Source organism: Podarcis vaucheri, assembly GCF_965113315.1.
Source record: "Podarcis vaucheri genome assembly, chromosome: 7".
Taxonomy (NCBI): Eukaryota; Metazoa; Chordata; class Lepidosauria; order Squamata; family Lacertidae; genus Podarcis; species Podarcis vaucheri.
This window is the reverse complement of record NC_138765.1, coordinates 21,878,881-21,903,257: the sequence shown is the minus strand read 5'-3', so window position 1 is coordinate 21,903,257 and position 24,377 is coordinate 21,878,881. Positions and strand designations below refer to the sequence as shown.

At 44.9% G+C, this 24,377-nt stretch overlaps 1 protein-coding gene across 1 annotated transcript in view; it reads right to left on the bottom strand.

Annotated features, from left to right (window-relative positions):
- NFKBID (NFKB inhibitor delta) overlaps positions 1–15,876 on the bottom strand; it is a gene marked incomplete at its 5' end in the record, with an annotated part of 32,720 nt that extends 16,844 nt beyond the window's left edge. Inside the window, 3 exons of the mRNA XM_082232483.1 lie at positions 14,063–14,182; positions 15,620–15,629; positions 15,856–15,876. Of these exons, the coding sequence (XP_082088609.1) occupies positions 14,063–14,182; positions 15,620–15,629; positions 15,856–15,876 (151 nt within the window). The remainder of the gene's footprint in view (positions 1–14,062; positions 14,183–15,619; positions 15,630–15,855) is intronic.
- Positions 15,877–24,377: the final 8,501 nt, after the last annotated feature.

Genomic DNA, 24,377 nt, shown 5'->3' with positions numbered 1-24,377 from the left:
ACATAGACTTTCAAGCTAAATGTTGTCCAGTCACAAAAAAGAATAACAGCCCTGAATTTCTCACACCCTAAAACCTATTTGTAAGACCAGTCACTGAAGAAATTTGGAAAAAATTAAGTTTCAGCAGCTAAAATGGCACTCCCTACTACACCACTCTTGATATAACATATGATATCAGTCAGGTGTAGGGGAGGTAAAGCTGCAAATTCCTACTGAAAATGGGGTTTGAAGGCCCTGCCAATCACCTGAATGTTGGCTCTTTCAAAGCCCTGTGCATTTGCCAGGCAGAGGATGTCAGGTGATTGACAGGTAGGTGACCACACCTGTCAAAGTTGGCCTGACTGGGGATGAGGAAGCTAAGAATCTGATCTACTAATCCAATCCATTTTCCCATCCCTGGTCTACTTGAAAACAGACCCACAGCAAAGCTTCCCTGCTTGCAGAAAGCTAACCTGTCAAGAAAAGGATAAGCATCTTCCTTGTGATGCAACAACTTCCCTGCACAAAGTCTAAAAGGAAAGTTAAATGGCATACGTACACCAGAATTGTTTATAGTCTGCACCTAGCAAAACTGCACCCAGCTAGCACAAACCTTGCACTGAGAAAAGCTGATATCTGCACTTCGTGCAGAAAAGATGGTGAACATTTTCAGACCAGCACATCTTGAGTTATTTTGCCACTTTCTGCTTCCACTGCATATTGCAGGGCAAAGTAGCTCTACCATGCAACTAACAAAAATCCTATTTTGGACCTAGTGCTAATTACTGCATTTTCACATTGCAACTGCAGAATTCTCACACTGCTCTGATTCCACTGTTTCAGCATGTCAGGGGCAGAGATGTGTGAACAATATGTCAATGCCTATTTCTCTCCATTTCTCACTTTTCCAATCTGAAGTTCACTTTTCCACATTTCTATATTGGCCTGCATTTTTTTAAGCTCATGAAAATTCAGCAGCCTTTCAGTGTGAATTTTTCCAACAAACAAAATTTCAGTATCTAATTTTGCCTACTACACACATTTCTTGCAAGCCAGTTTCCCTGAATATAATACATTTGTATATGTTATTTCACCAATTTATGCATTTTTACATGCACTTTACCGCAGTATATGCTTTTTGTACATACCGTATTTTTCCATGTATAAGACAATGTTCTTTGCTAAAAAAATAGCCAAAAATTAGGGGTTCAGGCTCTGGTGCAGGTGGCCTGGGCTTGGGTTTGGGTTTAGGCTGTGGCCAAATTTCTTAATTTTGGGCTCCAAAAAATAGGGGTTGTCTTATACATGGGGGCGTCTTATACACGAAAAAATATGCTATTACTTGGCTGGAGAACAGCATTGCAAAATTCAGAGAAGTGTGGATTTTGAAAGACAGCGGTGCTTCGATTTGCATATTGCTTCGGAAAGTGTGAATTAGGCAGGTTCTCCTTTAAATGTGAACTGAATCAAATTCAAATTCAAATATCTTTAATACGGTCAATGACCAGGAAACAATTTATAAAATATGACATTAAGAGTGCTAGAAGTAGCAGTAAAAATATGGCCAATTCTCAGAGTTGGTGCTTATATTTATGACCAGGTTTCAAGTTTTAAGTTTTTAAAATTCAATTCAGGAGTCGCTACTGTTTAATATCGTTCCTTCGATGTTTACAGTTTGGACTCCTTTGTAGACATCATTGCTCGTCTTATTCTTGTTGCAATGTAACAGTACTTTGCCACGGACCTGTTAATTTCGGGCTCTTTGTCAGCTAACAGGTGTCTGATATAGGTGTCGTCTGTGCTACGAGGTATTTTCCTCAGGATCGGTTCGATCAGCTCTTTTCTTGAGTCTCGATATAATGGGCAGTATAAGATGACATGCCCAATGGTTTCAATTTCATTGCTGTTACAGGGACATAATCTTTGTTCGATCGGTGTTTTATTGTATCTTCCCTCTAGAAGAGCTGAAGGGAGAGCGTTGAAGCGGGCCCTGGAAAATGCCCATCGGTGTTTAGCGTTGTCTAGAACTTTTAGATAGTTTGCTAGATGGGGCCTTTGGGAATTGTATAGAAGTTTATAAGTTATCGGAAGTTGGTTAAAGTCATTTTGGGTTTCAATGTCCCTGAGCCTACTGAATCAAACTGAACTGAATCAAATTTCTCCCCTTTCCCTAGTCAGAGGTTGGGAACCTGTGGCCCTCCAGATAATATAAGACTACAACTCCCACAATCCTTTGCTCACAGGGGAAGCCATGACTTTTTAAAGTGGTAGCCTAGTGCTTTGAATGCATGGTGGGAATGTGGTCTTGAGACTGGTCTGGCTTCCTCATCCATTCTGTTGGAAATTGTAGCTCTGTGAGGGGAATAGGGTTTTTCCAGTACTCTTAATGAACTACGGCTCCCAGAATCCTTTGGGGGAAGTCATGATTTGTTTGTAGGATTAGACAATGATGGCTGTCCAATGAGCATTCATTCTGATTTGTTTGCGGGGAGGTTAGATGACATTACATCAGCGAAAGTGTTATCTCACACCTCCCAGGCCATTTCCCCATCACTTTCCTTTCTGTTTTTATATATAAAAAACCCTGATCTTTTGGGGAAGCAGTTTTCTTGCACAATTCAACTACAATTGCACAACCTGAAATTGCTAGTACGTGCTTGAATCCCATTCAAGAATAGCAACAGTCCGGAAGTGCCCTTGAAATATTTGCTTTATTCATCAACGTGAAGATGCAGAGTACGTCAAAGCAAAAGTAGATATTCCTATGAAGCAGATCCTTCAAAGACTGTCTGTTTCAGCTTTCCAGAAATTCTTGCATGTGGTGTCTCTGTCTGTCTGTCTGTCTGTCACCTATACACATGGCCATTGTCCTTACCAACCAGCCAGCTTCCCTATCTCACATGCATAGCTGCCTCATCAGTGGGGCACCACCTCCTCCAAACTCCGGTTTCTCATTCAAAAATGGAGAGAGGTTTCTAGCTACCCGGAGACCATGTCATACAGCCCATTGAAAAAAAGACCAGCAAACCATTCTGGGCTGTTACCAGCAATCTAACAAAGGAACAGCGGATCTGCAGTGCCAGTAACAATATATTCCAGACCCAAGCCTTGACAGCAAATTAATCTTTCCTCCAGGCAACCTGTATATTCAACATTCACCCTCATTTCGCTAGCACAAAACTTGCAGCGCGGCTAGAATGCTGGGTCTTTTTTGAGCATTTGCTCTGACTTGTTTATGGGATGGACAACGAGTATTTATCCTGCATTTGTCTTGATTTGTTTCTGGGGTCTTCAGACGTCTTCCTGTTATTCATTATTTCACCTCACACTTTTCAGTGCATGTTCTCCTCCCTTCCCAAAGTGCAAAATATATGTTGTTGTTTTTTTAAAAAACAGATTAATGCACCAGGACATTTGCAATTACAAACTCCCCACCCCCTGACCAATGGAGCACTTGATAATTGCTGAGGGTCTTAGTGGAACATTTCTGCCCATTGTAGCAATTTCAGAGTGCTGTGTGATTTTTAATTGCATTTCTATTGTTTCTTTTCTTTCGTATGTGCTGTATTTGACTGCATTACAATCTGAATTCCGCTGAATTCAAAATACAACACTGTAAAGTGCAACATAGGGAACGGTGAAGCAATTAAAAACCATAGAGCGATAAGGAAGCAATAAAAAGGTAATTAAGGATCAATATAAGAAATAAAAGAAGCAATAAAAATACAGTTAAAAATCAAAGCGGATCTTTAATGGGGAAACATGAATGAAGTCCGCAGACCCCAGTTTGAAAATCCCTGTGCTCGAGCGACAGAGCGATTTGATCCAATTTTTTATTACAGAGACCTAAAGTTTCAGTACATGCTCGGGTTCCTCCTGCAAAATAGTGACAAGTCTCGGAAGGCCCCTCTTAAATTCCTGAGCGCTCCTGTGACATGATTCAGAGTTTGCCCTGCCTGCTACTGGGACAAGGCTGCTGGCAGAAAATAACAGCTCTGTGCTGCTCATGAATCCTGCTTTGACCCAACCTCGGCCTTTCATCTCCGTCAATTGTGGTTTCCCTTCTCGACGCACAAGGGATATTTTCCAGAGCAGGTGATGCTCTAACGCAGATATTGTGGCCATCCCCCACCTCCCCAGTCCCTTGTTAAAAGCCTTCTGAGAGCAATGTGAGGAGGAGGGGAATGGCGGGCAGCATGCCAGCTCAAAGGCATGTGCTGTGGTTGTTGTCCTGGCTGCCGGTGTAAAAAACGAGGCAACTTGCAGCGCCGTCGCTTCCGTTGACGGAAGGCATGACACTGTGAAGGAAATGATGTGGAAGAAAAACTAAGCCGGCAAGGGCTGCTGGTCAGAGCTATTCCTCCACTCAACTACATTTCCTTTCCGGATCCTGTGACCTAAACCTGCAAAGTTCAGGGTGAGTCCCCTGGTGCAGATGCAAGTGTGTAAGTCAACGGAGTGCTCTCCTCTTATTGCTGGACTCCAGCCCCCACCAGCCTCAGCCAGCATGACCCATAGCCAAGGACGATGGGAATTGTAGTCTATAGGGTGGTGTAGTGGTTGGAGCATTAGACTAGAGATAACACTTAATGCTGAGCAGAGGAAACAGACTGCCTCTGTAATTTTATTAGAGAGAGAGTACAGAGGAGAACAGTGCAAGGCAGGCATTGGGAAATTTGAATCAGGGGCGCAGGCAGTGTTGCGGTACTTCAAATCCCTGTGGGCGGAAGAAGTTACTGTTCTGATCTGTCCCGTGCTGCAGCGCCACCCTTGTAATGGTCAGAGCAAGTACTACAGATCCAGGATTCGGTCCCCAATCTGAACAGTATGTCTTGCCCATGTCCAATTTGGATTCTCTCTGTTTCTCAGTTTTCCAACCTAAAGTTCATTTCTCCACATTTCCACATCAGTTTGCGTGATTCTTTCTTTTTAAGGGTTCAGGAAAATTCGTATTTTAGTGCAAATTTCCTCTAATATGCACGTTTGTATGAAATTTTGCCTAAGAAGTATTCCCCCCCCCCAATATCCCCTAATTAATGCATTTTTTCTATGTACAAATACATGCATTTTTAAAATACAAACTTTACTTTAGTATATGCATTCATGTACACATGTCTTGGCTGGGGAACCACATTGTTGGTGCAAGGAAAAAAATATAGGTATAAAAGGAGAAATCCTGGATGCCAAGATCCAAGGCTGGGGCAAGTACTCTGCAAGGAGAGAACCCCAGCAGAGATTTAAACATAATAAAATATGCAATAAAGTAAACCATGGAAATATGGGCTTAGGCCTTTAAAATATGTCCTTGTGAGTTCCAAAACTTCCCTCTAACCCCACACATCTGGTAAGTTTAAAATGGTTTACTTACAAACTCTCCAAAGGCCGTATTCATGTGCTGTTCCATATACCATACATTCAGAAAAGTTGCACAGGCAGTAAAATGTAGTTTAGTTCCAAAATGGCAAACGTTTGTAGATTATTGGTATGGAACACAAGAATGACTTGTGAAAGCCATTCACCTAAGCTGGAGCAACAAGCTGAGCCTCTTCACACACCGAGATCACCAGGTAGACTGAGAGGAGGTACAATAGTCTTGATTACCTATATCCTCCCAAGGTAAGGGAAGTGAACACAGCTAAGGACAGCTGGCAAGACAGCTCACTCTATGGTATTAACCCCTTTATGCATTAAATAGACTTAAGCATGTTGGTTAAATGAGGCAGGTTATCCCCCATACATTGTTAAATTTGGGGAAGTACGAATTTAGAAAGGATGTCTGGGTTTCAATACTCTTACTGTTTTGGAAAGTGGAAATTTGAGAAGTTCACCTTTAAATGTTTACCGAACTGAGTTTTCTCTGCAACACTACTTTCCAGCTTGACTTGAGGGTGGCAACAATTAGTCCATTCTTGGACATATTTTTGCCTTTCCTAGAGCTCCACTTCAAGTCTCTTTAGGAACTTCGCCAAGGCCTGTTAGCAAGCTTTGCTGGTTTAGATAAATAGTAGAAGCAGAGTACTAGATTTGGGAGACGGAGGTTTGTGATGGAAATCCCTCTTTTGCTACAGCACTTCAAGTTGCCATCATTCTGGGGAGGCAGTAAAATGGGGCCCCTCCTGCACACAATCCCATCCTACACATACAATCTCATGCACCATGAAAGAAAAATTAACATCTAGATTCCTGAAAATGATATCTTAACTGAGAGCTTGAAATTAACGTTTGTTTTTAATTCAGAAATTCCACCTTCAACAGTTCTGAAAACTGTATCTTGGCCCAGACCGGGGATTCTTGCCATATCCCCAAATACCCCTTCACTTTCAGCTATCCTACACACTCACAGGAAACATCCAGGCTGGAGACGAGTCCTACTAGGCTTTTCTTGGTCTTTATAGAAGTATTATCTTGCCAGTGTTTTGAATTTTAAAAAATTATGGTGGACCAATATGGCAGCAAATATTCCATAAACCAGGAGTGGGAAATCTCCAGCCTGGGGAACAAATGTGGCCCTCAAAGCCCCATTAACTGGCCCTTGGAATTTTCCCCAGGCCACACCCCTTCTCCAGCCACACATACTTGCCTGGCTTTGAGCCATTGAATGAATTTTGCCAGGCTGGAATGAGTCCCTGAACTCTGATCATGCCTCTTGCTTCCTGGATGGAGGACAGAGAGAGTTGTGCACCTAATGCACAAAGGTACCATTTGCTTTAATTGCTCTGCCCAGTTTTGCCCCTGGCTCTGCTCACCTCTGTAATGTGGCCCCTGGAAGGTTGCCCAGCAGGGAATGTGGCCCTTGGGCTGGAAAAGAATCCCCACCTCTGACATTGTTCAAAAGTGGAGATCCATCCACCTACAGTCTAATGTGATCTAGACTGCTTTGCCACCTCCTCATTGGGTTGCCTGCCTCATTCAAGGGGTAAATAAATCAGTGGAAAGGAATTGAAAGTGGTATACACAGAGATGTGAGAGCCAGATTAAATGCCCTCCAATAATTCACCATTGTAAATCATGACTGGGGGAGGGAGAGTAACCTCTCTATCTTTATACTGGAACTGGGAGCCATCAGAGGAATCTAGAGGGACAGTGTTGGTGGACTATAGCTCCCATCATCCCTGACTATTGGGTGAGCTAGCTAGGGATGATGGGAGTTGTAGTCCATCCCAGCAACATCTGGGGAACCCAGGTTGAGTAGCCTGACATATCTGTGCTCTTAAGTACAGGGTTGTTAAAACACAAACCAGCAGTCTGGGCCTTCCAGTCCAGACTAGGAGCTTAGCATGGTAGTAGAAGGCTTTAACCCCCTGCCCTCGGCTATGGTCTTGATCTCTTTCAGGCTCCCTGCTGTGGTTGCAGAATGCATAGGAAAGAGAAAAAACCACATTTATCTCACTTACTCCAATGGAATTCGCTGCCTTCTCCTTGTCTCCACCCACCGCTGTATGGATGGAGAATGTAGGGCTCCTGATTTGGATTGGGGCCATAGCAGAGCACAGGTATGAAGCTAATGTATGACCCGGTTTGACCCCAAATAGCAGACTGTTAATCCAGAGTAGATGCTAGGAAGCGTTCCCAACAGTGCAGCTGCCAAAATTATATCATTAAATAATCTTAATATTATTGATTAGCCCATTTGAGTGGCCCTCATTCTACTCTAGGTGCCTCCACCCCAGAAGTAGTTAAGAAGGTCCTTCCTTGGTAACTTCTTCTACAAAAGCAGCCTCTAGAGGAGGCTGATCACTGCTATCATTGGCTAATCACTGTTGATGGAGACCTATCCCTCTTGAGATCGCTCAATTCTTTTCGAAAACCATCTCAGCTAGTAACCATCAAGCGGCAGTGCCAAAGCTATGGAATAATCTCCCTGGAGACCTTCGCTTGCTTCTATTTTCGTGCCAACTTAAAACATGGAAGGTCACCTCCTGACTGCCTGAATTTTGCGGGAGGGATTGACGTGCATGCTGGAAATGTAGGTCTGCATAATTCAAGTGGGTTTAAGCACTCTGTCACCTTGGCAGAACAAATCCACTTTTAAAAAAGAGAGAAAGCGAGAGAGAGGACTTTTTGCAGTTAGGAAAGTGATGGGGAAAGTGTATTGCAAAGTGTGGGGAGAATGATCGACGGGAATTCATTTAACCATCACAAAAGCAAATAAGGATGAATGCTCATTGCTTTATCACCTCCCCACCAATGAATCAGAACCCATACACAATAAAGACCAGATGTAAGCTACCCAGTGCGCAAGCTTTGCACAAGCAAATGGATATGAATGCTGAGTCAATAGATCACCTGGAGGAGCCCTTATTTGAAAGGGATTTTAATATCCGTTAGCTGAATGAACTTTATGTTGTTTGCAAACTGCTAGCAAAAGCAGCTGTTGCAGACACACTGTTTGCCTTGTCTCGTATCATCAAGGCTACCCATGCAGGAAATGCCAGTCTTTCTCTAGTCTTAAACTGTTGAACAAGAGGTCAATATAACAGATACAGCATATTTTATTACGGTGGGAAACCTGTGCCCCTCTGCATGCTGGTATGTCTTATAGGTGTGGATGAATCTGCTGATTTTGGTTTTCTCAGTTTCTCCTTTTTCCAATCTCACGTTCAGTTCTACAGCAATTTGTGATTTATTGGGAAAATTGATACGCATTTTAGTGCAAATTCCCCCTAATAAGCACATATTTCTATGCAGTTTTTGACTAATATACAGATTCTTGCAAGCATTCTCCCCTATTATAACGCATATTTGTATATATTTTTTAACTAATATATACATTTTTATGTACACTTCCCCCAATATATGCACATTTGTAAACATTGGTTGGTTGGAGAACTCCATTGCAAAATTCAGAGAAATGCGAATTTCAGAAGATAGCTGAGTTTCAGTTCTTGAACTGTACACCAAGTGTGAACTAGGGAGATTCTCGTTAGATAGAGTATCATTAATTAGTTGATTTTGCTTCTGTATTAATGAGAATCTACCTATCTCCCCTTTGTCTAGCACTGTAATGGTTAGTGTGTTAGATATGGACATGGGGACGAGGGTTAAAAGCCTTACTCAGCCAGCAAACTCCCTGGGTGACCTTACTTCAGTCACTATGTCACAGCCTAGTGGAGCAAGGGTGGGGGGAAGAACTATTTTTTCCAGTCTTAGCTCCTTGGAGTAAAGGTGGCATAAATATTTAAATGTGCTGTAAATCCACTTTTACCTTTGGTGGACGTGCCCAAGGATTAAGGCTTTCTGGGAGATGATTTATAATGAACTGAAAAGGGTATTTAAATATACCTTTCTGAAGAAACCAGAGGCCTTTCTCTTGGGCATTGTCAGCCAATTGGTGCCAAAGAAAGATAGAACTTTTTTTATGTATGCCACAACAGCAGCAAGAATACTCATCGCAAAGTATTGGAAGACACAAGATCTACCCACTCTGGAAGAATGGCAGATGAAGGTGATAGACTACATGGGACTGGCTGAAATGACTGGCAGAATCCGTGACCAGGGGAAAGAGACGGCGGATGAAGGCTGGAAGAAATTTAAAATTTATCTCAAGAAACATTGTAAAATTAATGAATGCTAAAATGTTGAGGTTTTAGAAAATAGGGGATTACAGCTGTAAAAGATTAAGTAAAAGAAAAGAATAAGGGAAAATTTGATAAAACCAAGGGGCAGGATTTGCGGAAACAAATTTGGGAATTGGGATGCAGAAAGGGGAGGTATGGGGGAGTCGGTGAAGTAAGGTTTAAGAAAAAAGGATTTGAAATTATACATGTTTGTTTATGTGTTTGTTTGTTTGTATTGTGTAATGTTTGTGTTTCTAAAAATTGTGAAAAACCAATAATTTCTTTTATAAAAAATAAATAAATCCAGGTGTATATCCAGCATTCAGCCTCAGCCAGCATAGCCAGGGATGATGGAAACTAGGTAACAATTGTGAATTTTGACTGCTGTTTTGTGGGGGAGGAAATCTCTGCAGGAAGAAAACTAGCCCATCAAGGAAAATGGGTTCTACCCAGTTTTCTTCCCTCCCACATTACTTTTCTATCCCTTGGATAGCTCAGTTGACAGAGCACGAGACTGTTAATCTCAGGTTTGTGGGTTCAAGCCCCACGTTAAGCAAAGGATTCCTGAATTGCAGGGGGTTGGACTAGATGACCCTTGTGGTCCCTTCCAACTCTACAATTCTTTGAACGATGGTGTTGCAATCGGCACAGAGGGACCACCTGTGGTTTGAGAGAAGAACTTCCACCCACTTGGTGCGGGCAGAGGAGTCAAAACCCCAGAGACCCAGACTTAACCCTGAGAGCGCAAGGGGCTTTCATGGGGAAGCCGGAGGACATGGGGATTCCGAGTCTCTGGTTAACCAGCAGACTGGCAGACATCTGGGCCTGGCTCTGAGCCCAGTGCTTTCTTTTTTTTCTGGCCAAGGGACTACCATTGCCCCCCTGCCCCCGGTGGCAGGAAAGAGACAAAGCGTTCTGCTGTGTGTGGCCATGTGTGATCAGCCCCCGCACTCGGCAAAGAGGCCGCGTGCAGAATGGAATCCCCAGCGACGCGTCACTGGGAAACCCCAGATTGTTTCCTGTCTTATTGGAAGCGGCCAGATGGCTCGATCTCTTGAGATGGTGTGTGTGAGAGAGAGGGGGGGGGGAGAGATCTGGGGGAAGCCAACCATCTCAAGGGGCTGACTCTGCCCATGCCCCTTCTGAAACAAGAGGAGCAGGAACCCAGGCGTCCTGGCTCTTTTGTCCCCCCACCAATCAATGGAACATCAACGGCCCACGCTTGCATCCTTTGCTGATACAGCTCTCTTCCTGTGCCTGCTGACAGCTGTGCTGCGAATACACAAGCGGTCCAGGGGGTGGGGAAATCTGTGGGTCTTTAGATGTTGCCGGACTCCATCAACCCACCACTGATGGCCATCCTGGCTGAGCCAAGGGCATCCCAAAACTAACAACATCCAGGGTCCTTACTGCAGCATCGCTCCTTGCACGTGTTAGCTGCCAAGTTGCCCAAAAAGCAGGACAGCCCAATCTGTTCTTACGCCTTTGGCAACACTTTGCTGGATGGCAGGTGGCAGAGCCTGAAGCCTTTCACAACACAGTAGCTCCTGAATACCTGCACACATCAAGCTGCTCGTTAAAGGTACAGCAGCAGCTTTTTCAACTTGCGATTGGAGCAGGAGGGAGGTAGAGGGTCCTTAATGAAATAAATATACTAGGTTCACACCCAGGGTTGTATCCAATACTCAGAGGAGATCCACTGAAATTAATGGGGATGATGATATTTGGTTCATTAACTTAACTGGGTGTAATCGGAGTAGAAATCAGCTTGTGGCAAACCCCAGACACTTACCGATTATAGCCAAAATGTACCCCCCCAAATAATCTTTTTTAAAAGCATAGTGAGGGGGCACCAGGAAAGGCCAGCCTCCCCCCGACTACAGTGGTACCTTGGTTGTCGATCTTAATCTGATCTGGGAGTCCGTTTGACTCCCGAAACTATTTGAAAACCAAGGCGCAGCTTCCGATTGGCTGCAGGAGTTTCCTGCACTCAAGCGGAAGCAGCGTCAGACGTTCGGCTTCTGAAGAACGTTTGCATACCGGAACACTTACTTCCGGGTTTGTGGTGTTTGGGAGCTGATTTGTTCGGGAGTCAAGCCGTTCGAGTGCCAGGGTACCACAGTGCTTCTAATTTTAGCACTGAAAGCCATGAGTCAGAATGATGCAATTCATGTTGCATAATGTGGCTTGCGCAAAGAGGCTCCTTCTCTTACGCCGGACTGGGCTCCCCACGGGGCTGGTGCCACTTGAAATTGTGTACGGCAGGTAAACACACCTGTCTGGCAAATGCAGTTGCGTTCTGATCTGCTAGTTTTAGGAGCCCAAGCACAAATGCCCTCCCGCAGTAGGCCTGTTTGTTTATTTATGAAACAGTACCCTGGCATGGAGGGACATGGGTGGCGCTGTGGGTTAAAACACAGAGCCTAGGACTTGCCGATCAGAAGGTCAGTGGTTCGAATCCCGACGACGGGGTGAGCTCCCGTTGCTCGGTCCCTGCTCCTGATAACCTAGCAGTTCGAAAGCACGTCAAAGTGCAAGTCGATAATTGGTACCGGTCCGGCGGGAAGGTAAACGGCGTTTCTGTGCACTGCTCTGGTTCGCCAGAAGTGGCTTAGTCATGCTGGCCACATGACCCGGAAGCTGTAAGCCGGCTCCCTTGGCCAATAAACGAGATGAGCGCCGCAACTCCAGAGTCAGCCACGACTGTACCTAACTGTCAGGGGTCCCTTTACCTTTACCTTTACCCTTGCATGGTGACATGTAAGAGTGTAGATCAGTCTCCTGATCTAACTATAAATGTGTCATTTTAGAGCAGTGATTTCCCAAAGTCAAGCTGCTCCTTTGGGTGGGGACAAAGGACACTGGGTCACCTCCACACTGTATACAGTGGTACCTCGGGTTACATACGCTTCAGGTTACATACGCTTCAGGTTACAGACTCCGCTAAACCAGAAATAGTGCTTCAGGTTAAGAACTTTGCTTCAGGATGAGAACAGAAATCGTGTTCCGGCAGCGCGGCGGCAGCAGGAGGCCCCATTAGCTAAAGTGGTGCTTCAGGTTAAGAACAGTTTCAGGTTAAGAACGGACCTCCAGAACGAATTAAGTACTTAACCTGAGGTACCACTGTATTTCAAGTACACAACTCCCTCCTCCAAAGAATCATGGGAATTGTAGTTTCTGAAGGGTGCAGGGGATTTTAGCTCTCTGGGGAATAAACAACAGATCCAATGATTCTTTTTTTTGGGGGGGGGGTGGAGTCATGTGCTTTGAATGTATGGTGTGGATGTGACCCATAACAGACACGGCTGCAAAGGAGGGGGACATTAGAGTGCCTGCATGTCAGTGAATCACCACTGCATGTCCCTTCATGCAGTGAGGAACCAGATTGACAGGACCAGGCAATCACTGTTTAGCGACCACCAGAGTGTGTGGCACCCTAGCTGAGTCACATGAAAACGTGACGGGTGGAAAGTAGATGGCACCTCTGAAGAACGCCATCACTTTTGTTTCCTAGCTCTTGTTACTTCGAACAGCGACTTCACCCTCCAGCAGAGTAGGCCTGTGACCTCAAATGCTCTTACCGGGGTCTGGAACCTCTGAATAAGCATTTCTTAGGGTGGCTGAGTCAGTTTCCCACGTCCCTTTATTTCCATGCCATGTATACCCCCCATTGCATCTCTAATTGCAAAATGTAGCCATACCCTTAGCATGCCAAGAGGGCAACTCCAGCACAGCATGGACATAAATACTGCACTGAGCTCAAGGCAGTATAGCTCTAATCGAAAAGCCCACAATGATCTTCTCTTGGAGAGAGAGTCCACTTCTAATTGTTAAATGTTGCAGTATACCAAATCCATCTTTTAAGAAAGCTTGCCAGTGAGGATTGCTAATCTTTCCTTTCTGGCAGGGCTTCTGTGCTGGCACTCTCTCCCCCACCCCACCCCCAAATGTTTATTTATGGATATCTGAGTGCAAGTATTGCAGGTAAGCAATAGTGCTGATACAAATATTTAGGTGCATCCAGTAGTCCTAACACGTCAGGAGCAAAAATAATAAGCTTGAAATAGCCACTCTCAGGACCACACGTAGGGAAGGCAAAAATGTTTACGGCTGTGTTTTTAGTAGAAAAACAAGGTCTATCCCAGAGCTGGAGAAAAGCTTATGCCATATTTAGCTTCTGTTTATTTGCATTGACATAATCCCATGGACAGATGCCAGATTGCCAGATTACCATTGGTTTAGCTCTTCCTTTAGCAAGTTTTTACGGTGAAAGTCGGCTTCTGTGCTCTTTAACACCGGCAAAAGCAGGCAGAAATTCAACTAATGAAACTTTTTAGCCCATCCTAAGGAAAAGTGTCACCTGTTGAATTGCCTGCCTTGCAGCTGTTAATAAGAAGCCTTGTCTGGAAAAAAGCTGAAGCAATTATTTTACATCTAAAGGGGACTGATTACACCCCAAAACAGTCAACAAACCGATTACACCCTCCCCCCAAAACCCAAGGCTTCTTTAGGAATCTGCCACTTACCTTTCTGTAGTCTCAGACCCATCTCCAGCCCTTGTGGGGCACCAGACCCTTTCCCTTCCTCCGCCACCTTCCTCTGCTGCTTCTGACACAAGGCAGCCGTCTCACAAAGGAACTTTTGAGCTCATGAAGAGGAAGCAAAGCTTCAGTTTATACTAGCGAGAGGAAGTGGTTCACAGCCCCTTTCAAGAGAACCACGCCTCCTTCCCACCTGTCTAGAAATAACACACTTTTTAAAAAGGGGAGCATGCAGTGTGCCCACAGAGCCAGAAATATTGTGGAGGGGAGGCTGAAGGCAAAAAAAATCTTTAAGAAAGAATGCTGTGTTTTGCAAGGGAGGTTCTGAATCTTCACTTTGTTTTTATTCATTCTGGTTTCATATAATTTTATTTAGAATATATATATATATATATATATATATATATATATATATGCTTTCGTAGATTTTCACGGGTACAGGAATGCAGGTTTTGGTGTCTTCGGGTGTCTTCCCGTGTAAGAGTCGGGGTGTCTGTGCGACGTTTCGACGAGGTCTCACTCGTCATCTTCAGGCTGGTGCTTTCGGCTTCTTGTTACTGGAACAGAGCTCTGTTCCAGTAACAAGAAGCCGAAAGCACCAGCCTGAAGATGACGAGTGAGACCTCGTCGAAACGTCGCACAGACACCCCGACTCTTACACGGGAAGACACCCGAAGACACCAAAACCTGCATATATATATATATATATATATGCACAATAGTTCATTTTAATATTTGTTAAGTGGAACAATGCTTCTGATACGATACGATACGATACAATACGATATGATACAATACAATACAATACAATACAATACAATACAATACAATACAATACAATACAATACAATAATCTTTACTGTCATTGTCTCCCATACAGAACAAAGAAATTGAAAAAAATCTACATCAGACGTTCAAAAACCAACAAGCCTGTTATCCCAGTGTGGTGTAGTGGTTAAGAGCGGTAGTCTCGTAATCTGGGGAACCGGGTTCGCGTCTCCGCTCCTCCACATGCAGCTGCTGGGTGACCTTGGGCCAGTCACACTTCTGTGAAGTCTCTCAGCCCCACTCACCTCACAGAGTGTTTGTTGTGGGGGAGGAAGGGAAAGGAGAATGTTAGCCGCTTTGAGACTCCTTAAAGGGAGTGAAAGGCGGGATATCAAATCCAAACTCTTCTTCTTCTCTTCTTCTATCCCAGCCTGGTTAGCCCCCCTAAAAACACCATAATTAAATACAATATACTCCCATAGAGACTAACTTATACTGCGTTTAAAACCAAAATTGCATTTGGATAGAAACTGTTTCTCAGGCGGCTAGTCCTAGTCTTTATAACCCTGTACCTTCTTCCAGAAGGCAGAAGGTGAAAGAGATAATTTCTGGGGTGTGCACTATCCTGCACTGTCTCTGCAGCTTTCTTATGACACCTAGAAGCATAGATTTGATCCAAGGCTGGTCCAGCACATTTGCCACTGGAGGGAAAATTATGCCACTGCCTCCAACATTGATGGTTCCCCCGCCACTGCTGCCCTCCCTCCCACTTACCTGCCACCTTCTGAGAAAAAAAGGAGGCCGAAAAAGAGGTCTGGAGGCAGTGGCAGAGTCACTGTTATCATCCCTGGAGGAGGAGGAGGAGGAGGAGGCAGGGGTGGCAGCAGAGAAGTTGGCAGCGAAACAGGAGGAGGAAAATGCAGGAGATGGCAAGCGGCATGCTCCTTGCAGGCCCAATCTGTTGCCCCTCCCAGCTGTCCCGAATTTGCCACCCAAGGCAATAGCCTCACCAAGCCTCCTGGCCAAGTCATCTCCACTATCATCATCATCATCATCATCATTATTACAGTGGTACCTCAGGTTACATACACTTCAGGTTACATACGCTTCAGGTTACAGACTCCGCTAACCCAGAAATAGTGCTTCAGGTTAAGAACTTTGCTTCAGGATGAGAACAGAAATCGGTCTCCGGCGGCACAGCGGCAGCAGGAGGCCCCATTAGCTAAAGTGGTGCTTCAGGTTAAGAACAGTTTCAGGTTAAGTACGGACCTCCGGAACGAATTAAGTACTTAACCTGAGGTAAGGTAAAGGTAAAGGTAAAGGTAAAGGTACTCCTGCCCCTACGGGCCAGTCTTGACAGACTCTAGGGTTGTGCGCTCATCTCACTCTATAGGCCGGGAGCCAGCGCTGTCCGCAGACACTTCCGGGTCACGTGGCCAGCGTGACGAAGCTGCTCTGGCGAGCCAGCGCAGCACACGGAAATGCCGTTTACCTTCCCGCTAGTAAGCGGTCCCTATTTATCTACTTGCACCCGGGGGTGCTTTCGAACTGCTAGGTTGGCAGGCGCTGGGACCGAGCAACGGGAGCGCACCCCGCCGCAGTGATTCGAACCGCCGACCATGCGATTGGCAAGTCCTAGGCGCTGAGGTTTTACCCACAGCGCCACCCGCATCCCATCCACTGTATTAAAAAGGGGGGGTACCACTGTATTAAAAAGGGGGAATGCTGTGATTTGCCCAGAGAGCCTCCTCTGCCGATCTTAACACTTGAGGAGGTCTGTGGAGAAGGAGGCAGTCTTTCAGGTATCTGGAGTCAAAGATGTTTACAGCTTAAAGACCAATTGGAGCACCTTGAACCAGGCCCAGTTTGGAGGTTATCTACCAGAGGATGGAGTAGCCAAGTCATCTCTGTCCAAATCAATACATGACTGCCAGAACCTAAAAACAAGTAGCTTAATATGTTTGCGGTTTAGTTATGGCTGACATTCCATGCACACTTAAAATGGAAGTCAGCCCCACGGGAAAGCAACAAGATGCATTTCCAAGTATGCAAGGATAGTGTGGCATTACACTGTTACTGTACTAAATTTTATTGTAAGCAAGTCTATTCCCAGCCTTTCCTTTCCATATAGCTCATTCTAATAGACCACCGAACAGTTCCATCCCTCAGTACATTCAAGATTGCCCCTTCTACAATTCCTTCTTCCAAACAGATGCTGCCAGTTTATCCATAGCTGCCAGTTCAATACATTTCAGGGACCAGTCCTGCCCATCCATTTCCCAGCCCAAACAATTTCTGCAGCTGTTCTTAAGATAGAAACTGAAAGTATTTGTCTTTTATCAACAGGATCAGCAATATTGCGGGCCCTGTTACAAAAGCCAATTATATCTGGAACACATTGCAGGGTTTTTCTCCGATAATTTGTTACAGACGGACATTTTCACTGCACGTGTGTATTGCTGTGTGTAGTCTGCCTGGCATTTCCGATACTTAAAGTTGTCAGCTCTGTAAATTCTTTTCCATCTTGCTGGCATTAGATACCATTTCAATAGCAGCTGATACCATGTTATTTTAATTGATAAAGATAAGTTATCTACTTGGTTCCACACTTCATTCCAGAATGGCTCTCTGATATTCCTTCCTGGTTCTCTTTCCCATCTCAGTCCACAGACTATTTCACTCTCTTGTATCCATCAAGACCTAATAGTTTCTTGAAACAGATCCCTTTGTATCAGCTTTGATACTCTTCTTCCATGCTGTCTTCAGCCTGGGGGACAACCTAGGCCGCAGCAACTCCATTAAGAAAACCATCATTTGACAATATCGATGCCAGGATGGTAGCAACCTCCCTGGACTTAAAGATATTTCATGTCTTGTTAATAGACATCCATCTGGAATAAACTCACCACAGCACAACATCCCATTTCTCAACCAATCCGAGAAATCCGATTTCTCCTAATAAAGCTGCAATGCCAAATCACCATGTCATGGATGAAATGTAAGAACTCAGTTTTGTTTCATACTTATCCCTCTTTTTTAATAATTTCTAAGGAACTATGGGGTTTTTCACCCTCCCTGATCCTCCCCTCCATCCTTCCTTTATACCCACATTAGTTTTGCTGGAGGGGAAAATCTATAAATAGCTATCTTACTGATGCAGGTCTTCCTCTTTCTTCTGGGAAATCCGTAACTTCAGCTGTAATAGCTGTGCTGCTTCGCAATATCTAGCTAGAATCAGGACTGCGAGCCCTCCTTTCAGTTTTGATGTATGCATGCTGTTACTATCTGCTGTAGGATGCTTATCTTGCCAAATAAAATTCTCAAGACTTTTCTCCCAGCTTTTCAGCTCTCTCGAGACAACCAGCAGGGCTAATGTAATAAACAAAAATAAAAAATCTCTGTAATATTCTCATCTTTATTGCATTAATCCTGCACTAACCAAGATAACTGCAGCTTACTCTGCCTATCTATATCAGACTTCGCCGCCTATCCCAGAGGATCATAATTGATCTTCCCAATTTTATTGACATCATCTACCAGCTTAACCCCAAGGCACTTTACTGCTTTTTTGGTAACTAACTCATATGGTTGCGTGATCTGTAGTTTATCCTGTGCATCAAGGTTGATTGCAATAACCTCTGTTTTGTTTTTCTTCTCATCACACTCAGAAACAGGCCCAAAAGCTTCTATAACATTAAAATCACAACACTGCAATAGTATTGGGTTTTCCCGAGATGACATTATATCACCCACAGGCAACGCTATATTAATTTGACCGTTTCTTAATCCAGTGCAGTGGAACCTTGTTTCTCGAACGGCTTAGTTGACAAACATATCAGCTCTCAAACGCCGTAAGTCAGGGGTCAGCAAACTTTTTCATCAGGGGGCCGGTCCACTGTCCCTCAGACCTTGGGGGGGGGGCGGATTATATTTTGAAAAATAATAATGAACAAATTCCTATGCCCCACAATTAACCCAGAGATGCATTTTAAATAAAAGCACACATTCTAATGTAAAAGCACGCTGATTCCTGGACCATCTATAGGCCAGATTTAGAAGGCGATTGGGCTGGATCCAGCCCCCGGGCCTTAGTTTGCCTACCCATGGCATAAGTGTTCTGGTTTCCGAACATTTTTCGGAAGCTGAGCGTCAGACACGGCTTCCCGCTTGAGTGCAGGAAGCTCCTGCAACCAATCGGAAGCTGCACCTTGGTTTTCGAATGGTTTCGGGAGTCAAACGGACTTCTGGAACAGATTAAGTTCAAGAACCAAGGTTCCACTGTACCCTGTGTCTCTGGTTCATGTCTAAGAGGCTACAGGCTCTACTGCTCATGTAAACAGCAGCAGTGACACTGGACAGCCTTTTCTTGCATAACCTCCAACATTCCTCAAATGAAAATAGGGACATTTATCACTCAGTCTCCCCACTGGCCCTCCACAAGCCCCTCCCCGCAGAACTGGGAACTGTAGTTTATTAAGGTTGCTGAGAGTTTTTAGGATACCCTGTATTCCCCTCACAGAGCTGAAGTTTTCAGAGTTACCTGGTAGGAGGGATTGACTGTAAACCCACTCCGAGAACGGCAGCTCTGTGAGGGAGGGGGGGTCACGTAACAACTCTCAGCACACTTAACAAACTACAGTTCCCAGGATCCTTGGGCGGGGGGAAGCCATGGCTGCTTAATGTGGTAGGATGCTGCTTTAAGTGCATAGTGCAGATGGAGTATTTTATAGGTGTCACATTCAGGACCCAGGAATGTTCTTCTTTGTTTAAAATAATAAAAAAATTCTAAAGGCAAATTTCTAGGATTGATGGAGAATTGGAAAATGCTCTCAGCAGCTTGAAATCAACAGAAAATAAATAGATTAAAAATTTGTAATGAGGCAAGTGGTGCTCCACAGTGTCACCTTGTGGATATTTGTGTGAATTTTCTGCATAATCACAGTGAATATGGAGGAACAGCCCCAGAGAACATGCCACCTGCCGTGTAACATTTGACTTGGAAAAAGCTGTGGCTCACTGGTAGAGCCCTGGAAAGCTCAACTGGCAGCGTTTCCAGGGGGTGCTGGAGTGCCGCTGCCAGTCAGTGTACACAATACGATGGGCCAATGGGTCTGACTCATTATAAGGCCTCCACCTGTAACGACAGCTCACCAAGCCTGACCACAGAACCCCTACTCTGTTCCACTGAACTTTCTAAGAAATGTATTCAAATCCCCAACAGCTCTCCTCCTTTCCTGAGAAACCGGTGGACTATGTGAACACTGGCACAAACGGCTTCTCAAAACTCTCAGCCCTGTTGGTCAGCGGGAATTTCACAGAATTTATTCGGGGCGGGGAGATAAATTCCCCCAACAGCTCAGTCAGGGGCTAGGCTCGCTGTTAGCAGTTGTGACAACAAGGCTTCTTTTCCCTCAGCCCTTTTGCCACTGGCAGCAGCAGCGGCAGGTCTGGCGTCCATTTGCAGTATCCTGGGCTGAGCATCATTCCAGGGAGTGTGTGTGTGTGTGTGTGTGTGTGTGAGAGAGAGAGAGAGAGAGAGAGAGAGAGAGAGAATGTGGTGCTGGGAATGCTGGCTGTTCTCAGTATATTCCTGTGAAAGTGCCCTTGGTCTAGGGAGTTAAAGTAAAAATCCCCTAGGCAGATGTGTACAGAGAAATTCCAGCTCCGTCCAGTGCCTTTCTCGAACACTTATTTATGATTGTTTATTAAATTTACAGCCCACCCCTTCCTCCCAAAGGGGGCCAGGGCAGCAAATACACAAACGATAAAAACGTCTCAACGCAATTCCGACTGGAGAAGATCTCTGCCCAAGCAACCCATCTCTTGAATATGGTCAATGACTACTGTTCCACAAAAAAGGAACTTTGCACAGATATACAGAACAGTACCAAACGAAACGAGATAGAGAAACGTAAAGGCAGAATTGCTAATAACTGTATCGTAATGCAAAATGCCAGGCGTATAGAACAAAATTCTAAGTTTGTAAAACGAGTCCCTGGCCCAAGTTTCACATGCAGCAGCAAAATATTTAGCCACAGTCTCTGCTTAGAAGGCCATACCCTCCAAAACTTTTCAGATGAAAGTTGGGATATTTTCATCTGAGGAATGCAAGGTATTTTTGGTTCTGGAAAAAGCAGGATGGGAGGGGGGATACATGTGCGCCCAATCTGCACATCCCCAAAGGTGCTACTGCCACTCCTTCATTACTTCACATGTTACTGGGTGGGACCCTAGACCTCTCCCCGATCCCGCAAGCTGCTGAAGACTCACCTACCACCGCTGCTGTTTCCAATCTGCACCGCGGCCCTTTAAGCCTCTCTCTCAGTCTCTCTGCCTATGGCTCCCAGTGGCACCTTGGTGAATAACATCAGACCGCACCACCAAGCTTGGAGCCGGCTGCCATGTTTTGAGGGGCAGAGAGGCAGGATGGGTGAGGATCAGATCCAAACCACCTACTTTGGAGAGTCAGGCCCCATGTGGCTTCCGTGATTTCACTTGCTGCCAGTGCAGTGCTGTGAGGGAGGGAAACAAAGCCTTGAAATCAGGATGCCCGGTTTCAAGTCAGAAGCTGTGAGGGCAAAACTGGGGCAGTTAAGGCGCATGAAAGGCTTGTTGGAAGAGGAAGGCCCTGAAAAGAAGTGGGGAAAGGTGCTGTTTCACCCAGGACCTGCTTTCAGGCTTCCAGTTGGCCTCTGGTTGGCCAGTATGAGAACCAGATGAACCAGATAAGAACCAGAGAACCTTATCTACAGAGGTCTTCTTATATTGTGTCCAGTGGCTGGGGTTGATAGGCGTTGTAGTCCAGCAAGATCTTAAGGACCTCAGATTTCCCCATCTCTGTTCTCAAGTTGCCTATAAACCCATGATGCTGACAACTGCTTCATTAAATGTTCCTGTATTTTCTAATTGTTAGACACAAACAGTGGGATTTTGAGTGGGGTAGCCACATTAGTCTGTTGCACCAAAAATAACCATCTTGTGACATCTTGAAGATTAACAAATGTATTATGGGACAGTTTGTTTGTTTATATTTTCAGAAGATAGAATGATGCACCAATTATTTTATACTGTTTTGGAGGGTTAATATGTCTCTGAGAAAGGCACTGAAGGCACAAGAAGAAGGGGACGACAGAGGAAGAGATGGTTGGACAGTGTTCTCAAAGCTACCAGCATGAGTTTGATCAAACTGTGGGAGGCAGTAGAAGACAGGAGTGCCTGCCATGCTCTGGTCCATTGGGTCATGAAGAGTTGGACATGACTAAACAACAACAAACAATGCCTCTGAGATATGACATGGCACCGTTCTCTGTTAACAGAGTTCTTTCCTGACTTAGGCCTGACCTACACATGCAGCAGTACGACAGACAATAATTTCAAGGTTATAGGCAGGTACCCAGGGGTACAGTACTTTCTATCACTTGTCCCCTTCATCAGAATCACCTCATTCTCCTGAAGGACAGTCCAGGTTTGAGAAGCACCTTCTCCCAGGCTTACTTGCTGTCCCAACTGTTCATGCCCACCATTTTTATGGCCTTGGCTGAGCCACACTAGAAAGCCCCACTCTAGTCTACACCACATGAACTGCCTTGGACAGACTGATTTGCCCTCACTTTAAAAAGTTGCATTTTATAGAAGCGGTAATTATAGCATGCATTGAAAACAAGGGGAAGTGATGTGTCACTGGGCGACGTGAACAGGAAATGGGAACAGCGAGGGGCTGTGGGTGATTCTGGTGGTCTCTCACTTTATTACTCAGAGAAGAGGGAGGAAATGGAGGGGTAGGATGCAGCCATAAACAACCGAAGGGCTTTGCAGTTCCTCACATTTGGGAAGGTGGAGGAGGAACGATGACAGAAACAGAAACCCAGCACTCCTCTCTTGACTCGTCAAACTCCTGAAAGTTTAGGGTCTCTGAACTGGTGGAGGGCAGCAAGCTGATTCATGCTGGGTTTTCCTAAACTAGCTAGCTTGGTGCTTGAATAAGTTTCAGCAATGTTCCCCTCTGCAGCTCAGATGGGGCACCATCTATTGGGAATTTCTCCTCGACAAGCCCTTGTTGGAATGAACAGAAGGGAATTGAGGTGGGAAACCCCTGGCCGACAGTGTCAGAGGCTAAACACCCTTCCACAATCTGCTTACAAAAGCCAAGTTGAGCAGTGTTAAGAACATAAGAGCACTGATAGATCAGGCCAAAGAGATGTACAGTCCATCATTCTGTTGCCGTAGTGGTCAGCCAGATGCCTCTGGGAAGCCCACAAGTGCTACAGCACACACTCAAGTTGTGTGTCATCGTCCTGTGCTGAGCACACAAGGAGCAGAGCTCAGGGGAGTGGGAGGCCAGCCAGCCATGAGAGTCTTGGAGGTGTACTTGCCTGAGGCAGAGTCAATACCCAGAGTCAGGTTGGGCAAACAGCAGTCCCAGCATGGTCAGACAGTCCAGAGGTCAAGGAATCCAATGATCAAGTTGAACAGGAAACCAAACACCCACCCACCCCACTCACACACAAAAACAAAGATCACCACAGCCAATCACAAACAAACAACCACACCCTAGGCCAACCCCAACCTCTCTCACCACCAAAGGAACACAAGTGAACAGCACAAGCAACGCTGACACCAAACCCTACATACATTAAGCATAACAGAAACATCGCCACCCGACCCCACCCCCACCCATCTTCCCTCCCTCCACCCCATCTCCCCCCCTCCCCCTAATGTCTCAACAAATGAAATGGATTTGTAAAAATGTTACATGGAAAAATATGAGGGACATTACACTTCTGTAAAACAAGAAAATCTTTAATAATGATAATGATAATGATAATAATGATAATAATGATAATAATGATAATAATGATAATAATAATAATAATAATAATAATAATAATAATAATAATAATAATAACAGGAAACAGCAACGTCAGGAATGACAAGCGGTGCTTCCAGCATCTGACTGAGGCTGGAAGCTCTGCTTAAGAATAAAATAAATAAATTAATAATAATAATAATAATAATAATAATAATAATAATAATAATAATATATTTCCCCAGCCACTGTGGGTGGCTGCAACAGATTAAAAACAGAATAAAACATCACATATTAAAAACAGGGCTGCTTTCAGATGTCTTCTAAAAGTCAGAGAGTTGTTTATTTCCTTGACATCTGATGGGAGGGCGTTCCACAGGGCGGGCGCCACCATCGAGAAGGCCCTCTGCCTGGTTCACTGTAACCTCACATCTCACAGTGAAGGAACTGCCAGAAGACCCCGGTGTCTGGGCAGAACGATGGGGGTGGAGATGCTCCTTCAGGTATACTGGGCCGAGGCTGAAGTCAGCTGGTTCTCATCAGCGCCTTCTCCTTTGAGTCCTTGAAGGCTGATCAGCTGCAGGTGGAGACCCTCTGTCTTCTCCCCCTTCAGGTTGCTGTTCAGCAGGCGAAGCTGGCCCATGATATTGTGGTTCCAGAAACTCATACTCCAAAGTGTACTCCCTTCCTACTGGAGGTAGCACCCAGTTATCACGACTTGTCTTG